Source organism: Vanellus vanellus (assembly GCF_965231255.1).
Source record: "Vanellus vanellus genome assembly, chromosome: 2".
In the NCBI taxonomy this organism is placed as follows: Eukaryota; Metazoa; Chordata; class Aves; order Charadriiformes; family Charadriidae; genus Vanellus; species Vanellus vanellus.
The window spans coordinates 132,108,989-132,127,508 of record NC_138906.1 but is presented as its reverse complement, the minus strand read 5'-3'; the positions used below and the strand labels follow the sequence as shown (position 1 = coordinate 132,127,508).

The 18,520-nt window shown below is 44.3% G+C and overlaps 1 protein-coding gene across 1 annotated transcript; it reads right to left on the bottom strand.

The window, feature by feature from the left end:
* Window positions 1-81: 81 nt before the first annotated feature.
* VXN (vexin) lies at window positions 82-17,044 on the bottom strand. Its single transcript, XM_082499232.1, has 7 exons — window positions 16,929-17,044; window positions 15,345-15,517; window positions 12,273-12,328; window positions 6,925-7,087; window positions 2,993-3,054; window positions 1,231-1,319; window positions 82-547 (listed from the first exon to the last, which is right to left on the bottom strand). The coding sequence occupies exons 2-7, from the start codon at window positions 15,409-15,411 to the stop codon at window positions 361-363; spliced, it is 624 nt and encodes a 207-aa protein (XP_082355358.1). The 5' UTR covers window positions 15,412-15,517; window positions 16,929-17,044; the 3' UTR covers window positions 82-360.
* Between the last annotated feature and the right edge of the window lie 1,476 nt (window positions 17,045-18,520).

The following is an 18,520-nucleotide window of genomic DNA, read 5'->3' as shown; positions in this document are numbered from 1 at the left end:
GCAGGAGTACACAACCCCTTGGTAGGTTTTTCTTGTTGTGAGTCTGAGCTGATTCAGACAGGACATGTAAAATGTTGAATGGGCCAGCAGTAGTTTCAGCATCATTGAGTCAGGACGTAAATCTAGCGGGATACTTGGGATTTTAGTATATCACAACAAAGAAAGGCCAATGCGTTGCATCACGTTCACCATTTTTACCTTAGCTAGCCTTTCCCCCACCATTCTGAGGCAATGGCAGCAAGTAATAAAAAGGATATTGTTTTCCTGGACGAGCTGTGCTGTGTCAGTTCCCTCATTGATCCTAGAGCACCTTGTCCCGGGTAAAGGACCTTCTGTCTTTCCAAGTGATGCTGAGCCTTATCAGTCCGCCTCAAAGGCACTGTTTGTTGCCCCCAGGTACTCTGACTTCTTCTTGTGCTTCATCCACATCTTCCTCAGGAGGCTGGGCGTCCCGCACAGGTTGCCTCCCGTCAGCGGTAGGGAAGCTTCTGCTCCCGGTGGCAGGGTCAGGTCATACTCTGCCATCTTCCTCCAGCGCTGCCTGTGGCTGGCAAATAAAGCACAAATGCGTGAAGCATTCAGCTCTGTGGCCTTTCTTCCCTGCTTGTGACGACTGGTCACTGACAACTGGCTGCCGACTGAAGGGGCATTTATGTCTCTGTGTACAAAGTGTGAGGACACTGTGACAATGAGCTTGTTACTGTGCCTCAGGTGGCAATGGCGGCATCTCGAAGATCACCCGGATCCGTGTCTGGGTTCACCGCCTACTGATGAATGCATTTGTACTGTGGTCAAGCTGTTCCTTAATTACTTAAAGACAATAAAGCTTTGTTTAAGGAATATTCAATTAGATTTTCTAAACTGCCTTAGGGCAAATGTTATAGCCTTCTTAGGGGGAAAATGCTAAAATTTTGAATTTAGATGCTTTTCTTTCTAGTGATAAAACAGAGCTGTCACTGGCACCGGGCCAGCTGTATAAATGGCCATGGCTGACGATATAATCAACATGTCCTTTAGCCGACCTCTCCCTGCCTTTGGGAAGCAAGCGGCACGGCTTTACTGTAAATCACTGAGGTTTTACAGCTGCGATTCAGAGATCTGCAGCTGAGCACTTCTTTGTGTTTCTGGTGAGAGGGTAACCTGCAGTGGAGCTGCCCCATCCCCTGCCCTGCCCGGCAGCGTCCCACGCGCAGCACTGCCGGGCTTGGATGAGGGTGGGAAGGGACTTACTCTTCTGTTGAAGTGCTGTCGCCGGCAGGAGAGCCTGTGACTGCCACCCCTTTCGCTGGGTGGATATGGGTAACCGGAGACGGTGGGAACTGCGGGAGGAAAAAGCACATCATTAGGAAATGCCACTGATGAGTAGGGACCTCCGGTTCGCCTGAGGAAAGAGGCTGCTTTAGGGAAATGAATAAATACTGTAAATCTCTTAACGAGAGAAAGCAGGCTGGCTAAGGACTTGACTGCCCAACTCTTACCCACACAAATACTGATTGCTCACGTCAACGGTCTCAGCTCAGCATGGGGCTCGTATGAGCAAGAATTACAACTCCCATTGAAGGAGGGAGGCTTGCAGAACTTTTTATTCCCTAGTTTTTGTGTCTAGCTTCCCGAGGAGGTGAGGCTTTGTGCAGACTGAGCAGCCTGCCTCTTGCAGCTCTCAGCATGGCCACCTCTACTGCTGGCTGGGGAGCAGCTGTCCCGGCCATCGCTGTTTCTTGATGATTCAGAAATGTTTCCCTGTTTTGCTGGGTGCTGCTCTGTGGCATGGGGGGCCCCTGGTTCATGCCCCAGTTCTGCCACAGCCCCACAAGTGCCTAATCATCGTCTTCCTCCTTGTCTTATTTGATCATAAATTGCGCACTAGAACTGCGTCACATTTTCCCATAAACAGGCCACTGAGAATGGCATATCCTCCAAGATGGTGAGCTAAACTGTGGGTTGCCCAGAAATAGAAAAATATGTCAAAAATTGTGACGTGCTTTTGTAATTTCAGGCAATAAACACAGTTACTGATTTTACTGGCAATCCTGAAAGATTTCTTCATATTATTGTCACTGCTATAACTGGTCTTAATCTATCTAGAGCTATTTCTCCTGAGATTAATCTGAGACTGGATACATTTAGGTGTGTTCTGCAAGTATCCTAAGACTTAAAGATGTTTGAAATAACTTTTGCAAGCATCCTTTGAAATTTAACTAGGTTAATTATTGGTAGGTGCTATTAGTTTCATTACACTGAATACCATTAATTTTGACAGTCCTTCAATATTGTACAGTTATTTTTCTTCAGTGTAGCCCAGCTACCAGCTAGCAAGTATATTGCAGCCATCCAAAAGAGCATTTGAAGCCGTAAATTTTCTATAGCATGGTCGGGTATTGGTCAGAAACTTTTCAAAGAACTATTTCCTGTTTGAAAATACAGTTTTTATAAAATGTCGGGACTTTGAAAATTGTTTTTGGTAAGAAAAAGAAGGGACAGAAAATGTTTTAGTAAAGTTGAGTAATTTTAAACCAACACATTTTGTCTGTCCATTACAGAACAAATTTTTGGGTTTTGTATGATGATTTTCCCATCAACTATTTATTGAAATTTTTGGTTGATCTGATTATCATGTGAGGTGGGCATTCTGAAGAATATGAATTATTTGATGCTTTTTCCACTTTAGAAATTAAGTTTTTCCCAATTTGTGAAATTCCCTGAGAAACAAGAGGCTAATTCCTCCCAGCCCTTGCAAGTGGCTGAGCATCTGGAAGGGGAGCCTGCCTGTTTCCATGACACAACCCTTGCTGGTTCCCTGAGGGGCAGTCATCCTATGCCAGTCTCTGCTTCCAGCTAAGGATCCTTTGGCATAAGTCATGTCTCAAAGCCTTAACGAAGACTGTGAAATCTGCATGTACTGTCATAGACTGACACGCTGTTAATGTGGGACATGCTGACAGGCACTAGGTTTTAACATGCATCAGACAGTGGTCTTATTGTGTTCACTTACTAAAGATTTTCCATCCAACAGGTGATTACAGGACTTGGATGACTCTCGTTCCGCAATTCCTGCTGCAAAGCATAAGAAACATGGCATTATTGATAATTATCCCATTGGCACAGTTGTATCAAAAGTCTCCTTCCATGCAGTTAAACCCAGATATGAACAGAGCCCAGATTCAGGTTATAGTCCCACTAGGTTTGATTACAGCAACAAATGCAGAAGTGTCTTTATTATGATCATCTACTGTGATGTCAAAATAAGTGATTTTGGAATTGCTTAAGTCATTCTGGGAAGTCACTCTACTGCTTGCTCCTACACTTTTCAAATGAGATGATGCACTGTCCATAGCAGACCGAGCTCAGTGGGAGCCCTTCCCCCTCTGTGAACACTCATGTGTATGTATATACACAGAACAGTCCCATCTGCTGCTCCTCAGCAGAGGTTGGGTCACGCAGTTTTTGTGCATCTTGGAGCATCACAGCCAGGTGTGTCCTGCCTAGGAGATCAGTCTCCTTCCTGGATTGCCCTGGGGAGTTATTCAGATCTGGATAGCGATGTATGCTACATCCGCCCCATCATAGGAAGGGATTTCAACCTTTCTGTCTGCCCATGGATGAGCGGCACCTTCCTCTGCTGTCCTCAAACCTGGAGGTTACCTTTCAGTCACAAGTGAGTGCTCAGCTGATAACTTATCCATGGATAATTGCTCACTGACATTCCTGCTAGTTGTGCCGAAGAAATAAATGAGTGAGGGATGCCAGATATTTTTCATGGAGCCAAATCCATGTGAGAATGTGGAGATCTCTTTTTTTTTTTTTTTTTTCGCCCTTTCTTTCTTTCTGTTCCTGGCCATTTTCAGTTGTCTGCTGTTTTTTAAGAGGATATTCAGGTAAGTGAAGAGCAAGGATCTACAGAAACACCAAGATTCACCAAGACATAGGATAGAATATGATTTTCAACTGCTCTGACCAATGGAATATAAATAATGACAGCAAACATCAGAAATAGCCGAGGTGCTTATAGTGCTGTCTCCAGCATGACTTAGCAATCAGAACTGTCTTCTCCTTCTGGGGGCAATATTTGATCATGATAAATATCTTAACCAGCCTCTCTCTTCCCGCTCCCCCTCCCGCCCCCACCCACAAGTAATTCCATTAGGTACCTAACTGTATCCCTCACATCAAAGTTTAATTCAATTACCTCCTCTCATCTTGCATATTAGGTACTAACAGTATTCAGCAAGTGGCTCCAGGCATCAATGCTTCAGCTAATGTCCACTTTTTTTTTTTTCTTTTTTGTTTGCTCTTATATTGTCTGATTCTTCCCTCCAGCCTGTCCCTTTTCTCATTAGATATAGAAAATTTTCTGGCAAATCTTTAGCAAAATATGTACACAAAAGTAAGTCCTCAGGGCTTCAGGTTCATAAGCGCTCTTCAGGGCAGTGGTGGCTGGGTGTGGTGTGAATTCCACTTCCAAAAGGTGCTATGGATGTCCAGGCCCGAGACAAGGGTTGCTCCACATCTGTTATTCTGCCTTGCCCTGAGTTTCCAAGATGAGTACTTGTATGAAAACTTGGTAGAAAATTGAGTACTTCTCTCCAGGAGAATAAGTGCAATTTTTTTTTAATCTATCCCTCCTGAGAAGCAAAGCAAAGCTTTGAGTGCAGTCAGGGGTTTCTTGTTCTGGCCTTCCACTACACTTGCCTTCCTGCGTGCTGGAATGCACTGTCCTTATGCTTTGGTATTTGTGTAGGGTTTCTGATGCCAGCAGTAAGTGTGCTGATCCTCTCATCTATGCTCTTCTTTACACATTTTTCACTTCCTCTGGAAGTTGAACTGTTCACTCTATGACCCAGATTTCAAGCTGTGCTTTACCAAATCTGAAGTCTCTTTAATATTCAACAGTACTTGTCTACGGAGCAAGCATGGAAAATTCTACAGGCACAACTACTTCCAGTAAGAAAGTTGAAGAATGTTTTTGAAGGGTAAAATCTACGCGGAGGTCACATTTGTACAGAGATCAATGAAAACAGAAGATACATATCCATATATACTTCATATCACATTGTGCTGGCTCTCCAGAAATAGCTGTTGAGAAACAGCTGGAGAAACCTTTCTCGACTCTCTCATGGCACTCTATTCTCTCTGTAGGTATTATTAGTACAGAGCGTACTGAAACCGGACACTGCAGCACATCATAGCAAAGACCTATTTTTGTTTTCATACAAATATTTGCAAACACTTCTTCTTTCCTCCCCTTAAAATGCTAAATCTGTAAAGTCAGGCACTCAAAAGTTATGTATTAATGATCACTGTGGTCATAATCTGCACAAATGTTTTAAAAAACAGCTTTGTCACCTCCTGGAGGACAATGAGCTATGCCAGGGAAACAGGTAGATACTGAGTTTAAGATCAGAGGTCCCTGGGATCCAGTTTTTCAGAGGGTTGAGGAGGATGCAGCACTGTTCTTAGTCAAAGCACAGCTTTTAGTGCAGTGGGAGCTGAGCGCTCCCAGGCGTTGCAGTTGGAGGTGTGAAGCAGGCACCCAGAAAAGGGGGATAGAATCAGACACCCTGCTGTGGTCCTGGAGCACCTTCTGTGCTGAGGGGAACAGGGATCCACCAAACAACCTCTCCATGCTGCACAAGCTTAGGCAGCCCTGCAGTAGCTCTCTTGTCTTGTCAAGATGCTCCTGGTGAGTTTGTCCTGTCCTGTTCTCCTCGTTCCCTCCTCTGACTCCTCACTCGGTCTTTTTTGTTTTATTTTTTGTTCTAATTTAAACTTAGTTTCTCCCTCTTTCCCATTCAGCATCCCAGTTTCTCTGCCCAACTGCTTCCCTTTCTCCCTCTATGAGAACTGTTTCCCCCTTTTCTGCTCTTCTTTTTGGATTCCTACATCTTTTCTCCTGTCTGCACCTGTCTGTCATCCTTTACCTCTTGTTTCCCCTAACAGCAGAGACCAGCAGTTCCTCCCTTCTCCCCTGCTGGCTCTCTGCCACCCACTACCCCACAGTCCTCTCCCCCCTCAAGCCCTGAAGTCCCAGCTCTTTGTTCAGCCATTTTTTGGCCCCGGTCCCGGTTTGAGATCTTTCCCTATGGTCCCAAGCTCAGTTTGTTCCTTCCCAGCTTCCCAGGCCCCACTCTTCTCTGGTCTGCATTCAAATGGAATGGCTTATGATCAGTGCAGTTGCAGACCAGTGGTGTGAAGAACACACACCTTCGTGGTAGTATCTGCTTTACAGATTTAACAGCTAAATGTCCAATGGCTCTACCAAACACGTAGAAAAATCCATGTGGTATTTTTTCAAAGGCTTGTGACTTGACTGCATCTGGGTGGTTTTTTGAGGGAGAGCAAAAGATGCGTTTTTGATTAAAAGGCCACCCCTTGCCAAACTGCATGGCCCTGCTCCAGCTTCGACCTTCCAAACATAACACACCAGTGCTGAAGGAGCTGAATGACCGGTTTATTTATGTTTACTCAGTTCCTTGGTTTTGCATTGGCAAACTCTAATTTTCCTTCACGGGTTCTCACAAATATGCTGAACAATTTTTGGTTGAAAAAAAAAATCAGGTCTGTGGCTGACATCCAGAACTGAAAATTTCATCCCAAATAATTATGTTCTGGCAAGTTCTAAGCAGGGATCTTATATAATAAGATGACTCAGGCAAACTCAGTAATACGCAATCCATCATCTCTAAATTATTGTCAGCCTTTGGAAAGGGAGCGTTTATGACTCTGAAGAAAGTGAGTTTATGACTGAAGAAAGTGAGAGATCTGCAATGCCATGGTCATTATCTTATTAATTCCACTGGATATTTTAAGCATGGAAGTATCACTCAGGTACATATCACAGCATCTGCTTCACTGCAAACTGGAAGACTGCAATATGTAATAACGTTCTGCAACCACAGAGGAATAAAGTCACTTCTGCGGACTTACCGTGCTGGGCAGTGCCCTTGGTGGGGGAGGGTCCCCGCTGCCCGCTCTGCAGGCGGCCCAAGCCCCGCTCCTCGTCTTCGCCGTACAACACCTGGAAGATGTCACCATGGTGGGGCTGCAGCTTCTCTGTCCAGTGGGGCCGATGATCGGACGCTGCTACCACCTACAGGGAAGAGGCAAAACCATCCCATTACACTTGGCCTTGGAGATTAGGTGGTCTGTCAAGGTAACACGGGAGCAGCATGGTGCTTGCTCTTCCCACTGCTTTACTGCTGCCTGAAGGGGATTTTGTTGGGTGGGGATTGTGAGGTTTGTTCTGTCTGGTTCCTGCCTCTGTGCATGAGATGTATAAAAATATGGGAAAATCATGTGGGGTCTCTCTGGGACCCAGCTGCTTAGTTGCACCTTGCTGTGTTCTCCTCAGGAGACTGAAATGTGGTCCTTTTCAAGATCTACTGAGTAGGATATGCTTTCAAGACGTCTCAAATTGAATTTCTTATTGCATCATATCTTGGGCAATCAGTTAAACTTACGCAGTGTGAATTAAAAATGCTATTTCTTCATGGCCTCTTCTGTCTTTTGGACTTCCATTTTATACCTGATAAATGACTACAGAGGATACAAGGCGGTGAATAATTCTGCTTTTAGAGATTAATTTTCACAAATATTAACTTGCACAAACAAAACTCACTGAGAGCTTTGAAGATTAGGCCCCCTGTATCTTGAACAGAGTCCTTGAAAATAAGCATGAGCAAAATCAAGTTCTTTTCTACGTTGATGACAACTAAGCCATGACACTCACTGTGCTGCAACTGGGGAGGCCAGAGCTAATGAGAGCTTAAAAAACCAGGACTGTTATCCAGGATGGTCCGGTAACAATTTTCTTAAGAAGATTAAAGTCCCAACAACAGGGAAAGAGTGTTTCATACTTTGTTTTTTATTCTTCCCTGAAGACTTGCTACTGTCATACAGAGAACCAGTTAAATAGGGCTGCTGAGGCAACCAAAGCCTAATCCAAGACCTAAGAGGGGTTTTCTCTTAGTTCTGTGGATTTTGGCACACAGCCTAACACAGTCCCTGCTCCGTAAGCTACTTAAGGACATGCCCAGTGTTAAGTTAAAATCAAAGGAACTACTGGTGTCCTTGAAGACAAGCACATGCTAGAGGAGGCTGCAGCTGGGGCCCAGTTCTACTGACCGTGAATCTGATGCCACCAGACAGAGCCGAGCCTCGGCATCACTCCGATAATTCAGAAACGAGGGTGATGCTGGTGGTGAGAGGCCTCCTGTTGCTGCTTAAGCAGCTGGCTCTCTCCCAGCTGCCCCTGGACCAGTTCCAGGACCTCCCCATCACTCTGCTCCTCGCAGGCTGTGTCTGTGCACGCCCTGACCACCCGAACCTCGCAAGCTGCTTACCAGAGGCATTACCCCCCATCACCGCAGTGACATTGGTGGAGACACCTGTATTCATTACAAATACGATGAGGCTGTGCCTGAGAAGGGTCCCTCATGACAGCCCTTGGAGCCTGCCTCATGTGAACCGAGCTCTTCCAGCTTTTGAGGAAGCTCCGTTTTTCCCACCAGCTCTGGAAATATGCTCAGTGCTCTTGGTCACACTCACTCTTCTTTGGTGTGTGACAGAAAATGTCATCAGCCCTCTGCTACTGAGACACCCGAGGTCTCTTCTTTTGCATGGTCATGGGAAGAGTGTTTTTGGTAAGTAGGATGCTGGCTGCAGTCTTCTCTAATCCTGAAAGTGGCTTATTTGATCAGTGTAAACCACCACTGACTTGAAACTTAACAATCTGCCTATGTGTTGCAAAGGATGAAATCTAATTTGGGGAAAGGAAGCGGGATTTTTAACTCCATTAATAGCAGGAATTATTTAGGCACATTATCGATGTTTTTGAGATTCCTTGTTACATGTCATATCAGTAATGCCAAAACACCTTCAAGCAGAAGAATCTGTATAAATAAGTTGCAATGCCATGTTCCATTACAGCTGGAGACAACAGCACAATGTCTACAGCACATGTCCAGTTAACATCTTTGTTTGCAGCGTTTGGTTGTAGTACACTTTTGGGGTTTCTTATCTCCTAATTTAAGATTTCACCATGACTTTGGCTACCTCACCTATTACTGTAATGTGTAAAGACTTATCTAGGTCAGGAAACCGAACCTGCTGTAGTGCAGTTTTGATCTAAACTGAAGCTGACATTTCTCTAGGGTACCTAGGGTAAGGCAGAAGGATCAGCTGGAAGTCACTTTTCTTTTCTAGATGTACCAGGAAATTTAAATCTGTGTGAAGGGCAGAGTCAGCCAAACTATGCAGAATTAGTAATCTGCTTTCTAAAAAGCCTACTGTTTATAGAACCTGTAAGTCCCTTGACCAGCTCAGTCTGCTTGAAGGACGCTGGCTCTGAATTCAGAGCTCAGCAAAGTCTCTTTTTTGTGAACTTTACATAACCGCTGTTGGAATTAGCTGTGTTAAGTGGGGGACACGAAGGATGCAGGAGGGTTGCAGAGCAGCACAGATGCTGTTCCAACAACCCTGCTCCTGGACCCAAAACCCCATCCCTACACCAACAACCAACCAGAAAAGGTGACAATTAAACATCTGGCTTGGGATAAAACTTTGAAGCTTAGAGGCTGAACAAAATACTTGTTAGTGCAGGAAATGCCAGATTTGTAGGGTTAAGCTCTTTTTGATGGTCTAATGCTGATCCAATTTTTTATGTGGCAGCACTAGCGTGCACAGAGGGATTGGCCACTTTTCTGCAAAGTAGCCATGTATTGGTGTCCAGGAAGTTCTACCCAAAGGATTTGGGGCTAGGAGAGCAAGGGAAGAGAAGGGAAGGATCTACAATCACTGGAAGTAACTATCAACAGGGCAATAGGAACTGCAAATAAGCATATTGGTGAAACACTCAATTAAAAAACCAAAGGCGTTTCACACTTTCTCTCACGCTTCCACCGTCATGATTGTGCTTTTGGGATGGGTTCTTGAATGTGATGGAAGTTACCCCCCAAGGTCAGTCATTTGAATGTTAAATCACTTAATGCTACACTGCTTGAGTATTTCTGCCGTGAAAAAAAGGTCTGGCAGATGTCCACATTGCTTGCTATTTTTGCCCCTGCTGAGGATTAAAGTCGTGCATCCACTGCAGTCATCAGAACAGAAGATTTCATGTTAGCTGAGGCATTTCTACAGCACTGGCTGCAGGTGCAATGTTAAAAGTGAAAAAAGAAATAATCATTCTGCTACTTTTCTGTGGGTCTAGAAATTGGCAACCACAACTTCCTCACAGGCACGTATATTCCAGTACGCAGTATTTATTTGAATGCTCGCGTATGAGCTGTGAGCAGCTGCATCACACTGAAGAAGGGGAACGCACAAGGCTAAGAGCTGACTGTGCCAATTGCTTTGGTTTGAGAGCGTTCCTTGTCTTCTTAGCTGGAGCTGCGGACCATTCCTCAGGCTTAGTGCTCCCGCTGCTAATATGACGCTGCCTACATCATGACTAAAGGCCAATCAAAGGACATCTTTAATTGGGGTCAGGAAAGCCCCAAAGGAAAAAAAAATCCTCTAAAAATACAGCAAAAATACAGGGACTTTCTTATCTTGTTTTCTTAGACCTGTATGACTATAGGGCTGCTACAGCAGCTGATCCAATCCAAATTAAATATTAGAGGCTCCCATTCAGCAGAAACAATTATCTACCTGCTGAGATTTGGAACATGATAACAGACATACGGTTGCCCTGCATTTCAGTGAGAGCTACATGAATATTTTCCAGCTGAATAGTTTTATGAGAAAATTCTGGTTAAAAAACTGGGCATTTTGTTGGAAAATTACCTATTTTGTCAAAATAATTGAGAAGTTATCTGAGCATTCTATTTTACTAAGTCAGAATAGTTCACTTTTGGTTCGACCTTTTCGGCTATTTTTATACTACATGGAAAACAAAATATACCAAAGGCATAACAAATAAAAAAGGGGGATCTCAAAATGACTTATTTTGAGTAACACTCCAGCACTCTGACTTCCATTCTCATTTGGAATGAAACATCATTTTGAAACCTCAGCCTGAGTTACGTGACTAAAATAAGATTTTTCACACTTTGAGAAAATACAGAGATACAGTTTTTACTCAAACACCGCAGATGTGTTATTGACCCTTCCTGGGGACCACTTCAGGCATCCTGTGAAGTATTGGGAACCTGCGATCTGCTTTAATAATCAAGAGAGGGGATGGGAGCGAATGTGGTGAGGTTTTTTCCAGTGCATGGGTAAGTGTGGTAAGCAGGAGGGACCTATGGTGCTGTGGGGAGATTAGGGAATCAGGAATACAAAGAGGAGGCTATTTACAAATGAGGATGGGGCTGGGAAGTGGGATAGGGCATGGGAAAAGGAAAGGCCATGATGCAAAATACTTCAACAAAGTGCTAAAGAAGAGACAGGTCTATAGTGAGAAGAAATGCTTTGGCAAAAGAGTCTTAAAGCTTGTAAAAAGAGCTTTGATATGAGCAAGAGAAAGAGGCTGTCATTCCTGTAAGTCAGAACTGTGGATAAAAGGATGGTGGAAGGGGTTGTGGATGGGCCAAGTGGATTCGAAGGAGGGAAAACTGGCTCTGAAGACAAGAAACCTCATGCCCAGGTATCAAAGTGTCCAAACGGCGCACGAAAAAATGTTCAGTTATTTGAATCTGGGGCGGCACCTCACCTGCAGGGAGTGGGGAAAGCTTCAGCTGTGCGCTCTGTGCCAGTGCACCGGGGGCAAGCCGAGGACAGGCAAGTGTCATCGGGATCAGTAGACAACCACTCTCTCTCAGGGCCACCTTTTTGAGTTAAGGTTATAGTCCATTTCTTGGTTATTTATCCCAAATTCCCTGGGGAATGGGATACTGGCTCCTTGACTAACGCATGTGTGTATTGATATGATTTGTTTGCTTTTCCTTTCTGCCTGTCCCTCTGTCACTGTTATTAGGGCTTTATGGATAAGAACTAAGCCTGTGATTCCCTCAGATGACCTGTGTTGATAAGCTGCTATGTTCATTTTGACTGGCTCTGCACAGATAGACTGTATTTTTTGTTTCAAAGTTTCAAAGTGCTTCTGTAAATAAACCGTAGCTTTACAGAAACTCCCCTTTCTGTTTCCCACCCCACTCCTTGCATCAGACACCAATGTGCTGTGCCCTGAAAGATGCACTTCCCATTTATCCCCAGCATTTTTAAGGATAAGTGTAGCCAACTAGAATTAAAAAACCAACCAACCAACCAAACAAACAAAAAAACAAAACAACAACAAAAAAAAACAAAACAGGGAGAGAAAGGGAGATTTTTCTTACACTCTTTGTTAGGATGTGCTGTGTACATTTGGCTCGTCTTCGGGCAGGACTACATGCTGCAAAAAGAAGAACAGGAACATGGTCAGGGTGCAGTGGAGGCAGACAAGATGACTGGGGAGGAGGGGAAAGAAGAGAGGGTTTAAGGATGATTCCAGCTGAAACAACCAAAAAGAAAGTCTTTTTTCATGTCAGCTCAGAGACCATGCTTTAGCTGTACAATACAGACATCCATGAGCACAGGGCAACAGCCTTCTCCAAGTTTCTGCACCTCTCCCATAGGCTTCCAGGAGGAACTGTCCTTCTCCGTCCTGAGTTTTGATCTGGTCTCCCACCTGCCGATGTCTCAGAAGGAAATGAGCTTCTCTTTCCATCCAGTCACCTTCAAACATGACTAATGTGTACATTAACTTTGGAGAGGCCTAACATTTTATCTAGATAGAGACTTTTCCAATAAGCTCAAACCGCTTCATGACATCTCAGTTCTACTGCACCGTGTCCAAAGCATAACATTTGCACTAAGCCTAGTCTTTTCATTTTCAATCCTCAAAATGACCCATTCGGTTCTTTAACTTGGGGCACTTTGCTTAAAGTCTGTTTCTCAATTTTATTTCTTTAACCCATGAAGACACCATAAATCACAGGCAAAACAGAATCGCTAGCCACTGGACACACAAGATGCCAGGACCATAAGCCAAGTTTTTGACTGGACTGAAGTGATTGGTTTTGGGTGGGGCTTTTTTTGGACAAAGTTAAGATTGTTTAAACACTTCATGTTTCAGTTTGACTTGAAACAGGCCTGAAAAACTGAGTGATACTCCCACCTCTTTCTCTCATCATATCTTACCCTTTGCCCTTTAAAATTATTACTCTCCCCTGTGTTCAGGATACAGGACTCATGACTAAAGGATTTAGCAGCCAGTGACAGAAACAGACCTGCAAAAAACTGCCAAATTTGGAGAATTAACTCCAATTCTAAAGGCTGACCCTGAAGGCAAGGCATGTGAATGGGGGTTTCCTACTCAGGCTCCATGTATACCCCAAAGGCTTTGAAGAGCCAGGAAGGTTTGTTATGGGATGACGGGTGACTCTCACTCTCCAGGTGAGCTTTCCCTTACATTTTTGGCATATGTTCAACTCCAGGAGTTGCAGTGCTTCTCATTGCTATTTATTAATGTTTGCAGAGAGTTTTGAAGCGGTGGAAGCAGCTGGAGTTCACTCAAGGCTGCTCATTTCTGCAGCTAAACTCCTCTCCTCTGATGGCAAGAACAAGAAGTGATCAGGCTTTCCAGGGCTCTGGTACAAGCAGAGCTGGCAGCGGGACCAAAGTTACTCTTCCTCGACAGCTTGTGTCTGTCTAACAGCCACCCCTTGATACCCCGGCGAGGATGTCAGTGCTGAGCGTTAGTACCCTACTGGCCGGAAATAAAGTTTTGGCCAATGCTCTGCCTGCAGTGAAACAGGACAGTAAGAGGAGAGGGGATCAGTCTTGCCCAGGGTCCCTGCCAGCGACATGCTGCAGCACAGGGTACTTCCACCCTGTACATCACAAGTTATCTGCCTGTGTAGAGCTTGAGAGTGCGCTAAGCTGTCAGTTGGATTACGGTCTGTTTTGCAAGGCATGATATCCTCAGGGATCCCTACTGCCAGGGATGAGTGAGCACGGTGAGCGTGGATGAAAACCAGACAAACACAATGAAGGTGTTTTTTGTTTTTGGTGTTTTTTTTTTTTTTTTCCTAGGAGTATGTTGTAACTTGCTTTTGAAGCTGCTGCAATTACTTCTGGAATTTCATCGTGTGAGGACTAAACTAACTGGTCACAAGTAAAACACTCAAGTGCAGAAAAGTTTGGTGATGCAAGGAATCATCTTCCTATCTCTCTGGTATTATATGTATTTTACTGCACAGTCTGAGAAGCACAATTTATACAGATTTCTACCAGGAGCAAGTACTGTTGTGCCGTTATTGGTACCCAGGCTGGTGCACAAGGAACAACATATAAATGTGCCCAGGTAATAAATTTGCATCTTTTCAGAGTACGTATGATCCACAGTCCAACTCACCGCCTGTGGTCTGCCAGTGCGAGTGGCAAATGGCTTACAGGGGCTGAAGAAAGGCAAGGCATGAAAGGGAAATCACAGCACCAGCAAACATGCAATTACTTGAATAGCCACTGAAAGGAGAGTGAATCACGGAGGTAGCCAGAAGTGACCCACTTGTGCGGCACTACAAAGGCAGCAATGCAAACAGTGGGGCTGCAGGGCTCTCCCTGCAAACGTGATTCTCTGCGGGGAGTGGGAGCAGGAAGGGAAGAATGAATCCTTGCAGATGATGTTTCTGGATTTGCCTGCAAAAGGATGCTTGTATGTACAGCCCAGCTTTCGGGCAACAAAGACAATTACAGTGATGGTTCACTTTGTCATTTCCACTTACATTCTGAAATTAAGCAGCTGAGAGCTCATACTCGCAGCTTGCAAGTAAAGATCTGATCTGGCCCCACAATTTGTTTTCCCTGCTTTTACCTGCTTTGCTTTTCTTCTTGCTGAAATACGCAGCTATTGAGTTTAAACTAATTTGTTCAATCAAATGCAGACTGGGCTTTGTCCGGTTCTTACTCTTCATTACAAGCAATTAATGTTAATCATGCATTCATTTCCAGGGCATGGCTTTGGAAATGTTCCACTTATTGAGCCAGCAGACTTAAATTCAACATTCATGCAGTTCACCCAGTTCATCTGAGCTGCTAACTGCTCGCAGAACTTCATTTTCTTTTCTATTACACAGAATAGCCACACAGTTGCAAGCTGTCACTTTAGCAATTACCTCATAGGTATATCAACACTGATTCCAGATCCCCCAGTTTTGCCGGCGCAAAGATTTTATACAGCCACAATGTCGAAGCACCTGCACGGATTAGCCCCAGAGACAAGCAGCGAGCGCTGGACTGCAGGCAGAGCGCGGCACGGCACGGCAGAACAGACGAGCTGCTCACTTCAAAGATTTCCCTCATGCCAAAACACCCCATCCGTCTAAAAGACAACACCGCAGCGGTTGTTACAGTTTTGATGTACTCACATTTGGATGAAATCACGGTGGTGAAAACTTCTAAATTTTCGTCGCTGCAGCTGTAAATCTGGTGCATTTTCCACCTCTCCCTCCTGACTGCCGTTCAGCTTCATGCGACCGCTCTGAACTTCTGGTAAATAGGTTTCACTAATCCAATCTGGCTCTGTGATCATTGTCCAGATCTACAAAGGACAGACTGATGCTGTGATCTCATCTCATTCCATATTCTTCATTGCAACATTTTCTGCTCCCATCTGCCTTTCTATGAATACTATTAATGCAAAGACTTAATTTAGCTGTTACTTAAGCCTCTGCTCAGATAGCAGCGCTTTATATTACGTCTCCTTTTACCAGTTTGGAGAATCCTCAGCAATAAATGGCTAACAAAGTCTGTTCTGTGTAGCCAATGTACGGGCAAATAAATGTTTACAGAAGTATTGCAAGGATTTTTAAAATAAGTTGGGTTAATACTTTATGTACTTTAACACATTTATCATAAAAATCCACTCCTCCCATATAAAGAGGAGCTGATCCTTGGTGTATTAATAAAAGAATTTTGTGCTTTATCTTTTAAGTTCATAAACTAGTACCTGGATCCTGGGTACTTCAGGGCAAAATTTCAAATGCAGGTGACTAAAGAAGGGCACGTCAAGCAGACTTACATAGGTCTACATGCCCCTACACTTCAGTGGCTGCAGAGGGAGGGCAGATGGCTCAGTCATAGATGGGTTCCTACATGACTTGATGGTTCTGGGGCCTAATTCCATATTTATGCACTTCAATAAAGGGTCTTCTTGCCAAAGCTTTTCATTCCTTAATGCTCCCATCAGAAATTGTTCCTTTCCACATCTACGAAAATCAGCCCCCTGAACTTCTGGTGACTTACTGCTGCCATGGACATCTAAGCTCAAAAATTTTGGCTTGCAGGCTTCAGAAACTGATGTAGCAGAAACACTTTCAAGTGTGAATAATGATATTAAATTATATCAGTCTAATGAATAGCCTTCATTACCAGCATGTGCGTGTAATTAACACAAAAACTAGTCCTGTCTTCTCCTATAGACGTCTGCCACCAACAGTCCCAGATGGAAAGTGCCAGCAAACATGGGCTGTCACTGCCATATCCATGTAACATTTTTTCTTTGAAATAACAAATATTGGTCAAATACACATCCCGAGCCTGGAAGCATTTTGGTTGAGGGGAAGGTGTCACTGTTTCAAGAAAGAATGGAGCGAAGAGAAGCTGGTATCACTTGTCACCTCCCACTGCAGCCTCCTGCTGTCCAGGGGCAGCAAAGCCATTGCAGGGCTGGGGGCATTGTTCCAGGAAACCGCGCCGTGTTTGAAACGGGCGGTGGGACGGCAACGTAATCAAGCAAAAGTTCAATTAGCTTTTGATTTATTGCGCCACATGTTCTGCTTGTATGACTGATGTCATTAACATCAGGCTCGGCTGGCGTGTTCATCTGTCCCTGCCCGGCTCCCTCTGAAGGCGCACGCACTCAACAGATGGGGAGCTGCACGGGCACGAATGCAATTGTTTATCCCCCTATTGTTCCTGTGTCAAGCAATCAAACCAAATCCATTACCCACCGAGAAAAAGATCAGCGCACCGTCCATTCAGCAGTGAATGGGGCAGAGGCGGTTATGCAGGGAGGCTTTACGGCTTTCAAAAGGATAAAAAAAATAATGAAGAGCAACACTGAATAGTTCACCAAAAAAAAAAAAAAGCTATAACAAATCTAACCCACCCTTTATTTCACCTTTGGATATTCAGAGTCCTGTTAAGAGGCACTCTTGAATCTGAGTCATTGTTTTCCTCGTTATAGGTATAACCTAAAGATATTTTAAAATCAAATCTGGGGTTTAACATTAGAACAAATATTTGGTGTTTCTTCACGTTGAGGAGTGGTGGGGACACGGAAACTGAAGTGAGACTCAGGAGCTGGTTACCAGCTGGCGTTCACGGCTCTATAGGTTAGGTTTTGAGCAGGTGGGCTTTGAACACTTACCTTTACAAGGGACATGATGCTCTGGGGATGAGTCACACTGCGCAGAGAGATGACAAAAGGCTCTCACGTCACTTCTAGGCAGAAAAACAGGGCTAGGAAGGGCCAATATAATCTGTCTCACCTGGCAATGAATTTGCCCCTGTTCACAAAGGGGAGTTTGCCGCTTCCTTCTGCCCAGATCTTACAGCGTAGTTGAGCACTGTGAATGCCCAGGGCTTTGCAGGAAATCTTGATGTGGATGCAAGAGAAAGACTGCACATATTGGGCTACTTTTTTCTAGTTGCCTGTGAGTTATTTTGGATAAATTTCTTGCTTTACGTAGCTACAAAATAGATGTGATAATACCTGCCAAGGAAGTGTACCATAAAGCTCAAATGCGTGCAATCTGCTGAAGAATAGCAGGACAGTAATTTTGGACTTGAGGAAGATACTCTCCACGATGTCCAACCTAGAGACTTCTTGCAGAGCCACATCAGACGATTTCACACAGTATCTCCCTCTGGCTCTCTGCTGACCTAGCAAGAGTCCAGTCTGTGGTGGGAGCAGGAAACCAAACATTTATTGATTCTATGAATATTTTTTTTTTGTTCTCCAAATTACATAAAATATCTAGAGATTAGGCTCAAATCTTTCCTCACTGCTAAACACAATTAATAAGCTATTAATTTAATTCATGTGGTGCCACTGCAGCCATAAGAAGACCCCAAAAAGTTTTTGCACCGGGGTATATCTTTGACTGAAGACTCCCCAGCCAACGTGTGGAATCCAAATTCCTCACTGTGGGCTGTGATGTAGCTGTTTACCAAACACCTGAATTCCCTGTGTTGTCAGTAAAGGATCAAAACATATGCTGGTGGAAGAATGTGGCGACCAAAGGTGAATGGGGACAACTGAGGAGGAGGAGGAGGAGGAGGAGGAGAACTCAGGACACAAGAACAAACATATGGTGTCTGACAAAGCATCCACCTAACCTGAACTGCAGGTCTGGGACAGGGAAGGCATTCGTTTTTTAGGAATGTGGGCAAAAAGGAGGGAGAGGTGGGAAAGGGGAAGAGAAGTATGCTGAGGCTGTGACAAAAACAACTGGTGAAAACAGCATAAAGATCAGTGAATCTTGTCAACATGGCAGAAAAACCCATAACTTGGCAGAATATCCCTCTGTGGGGGCAGCGA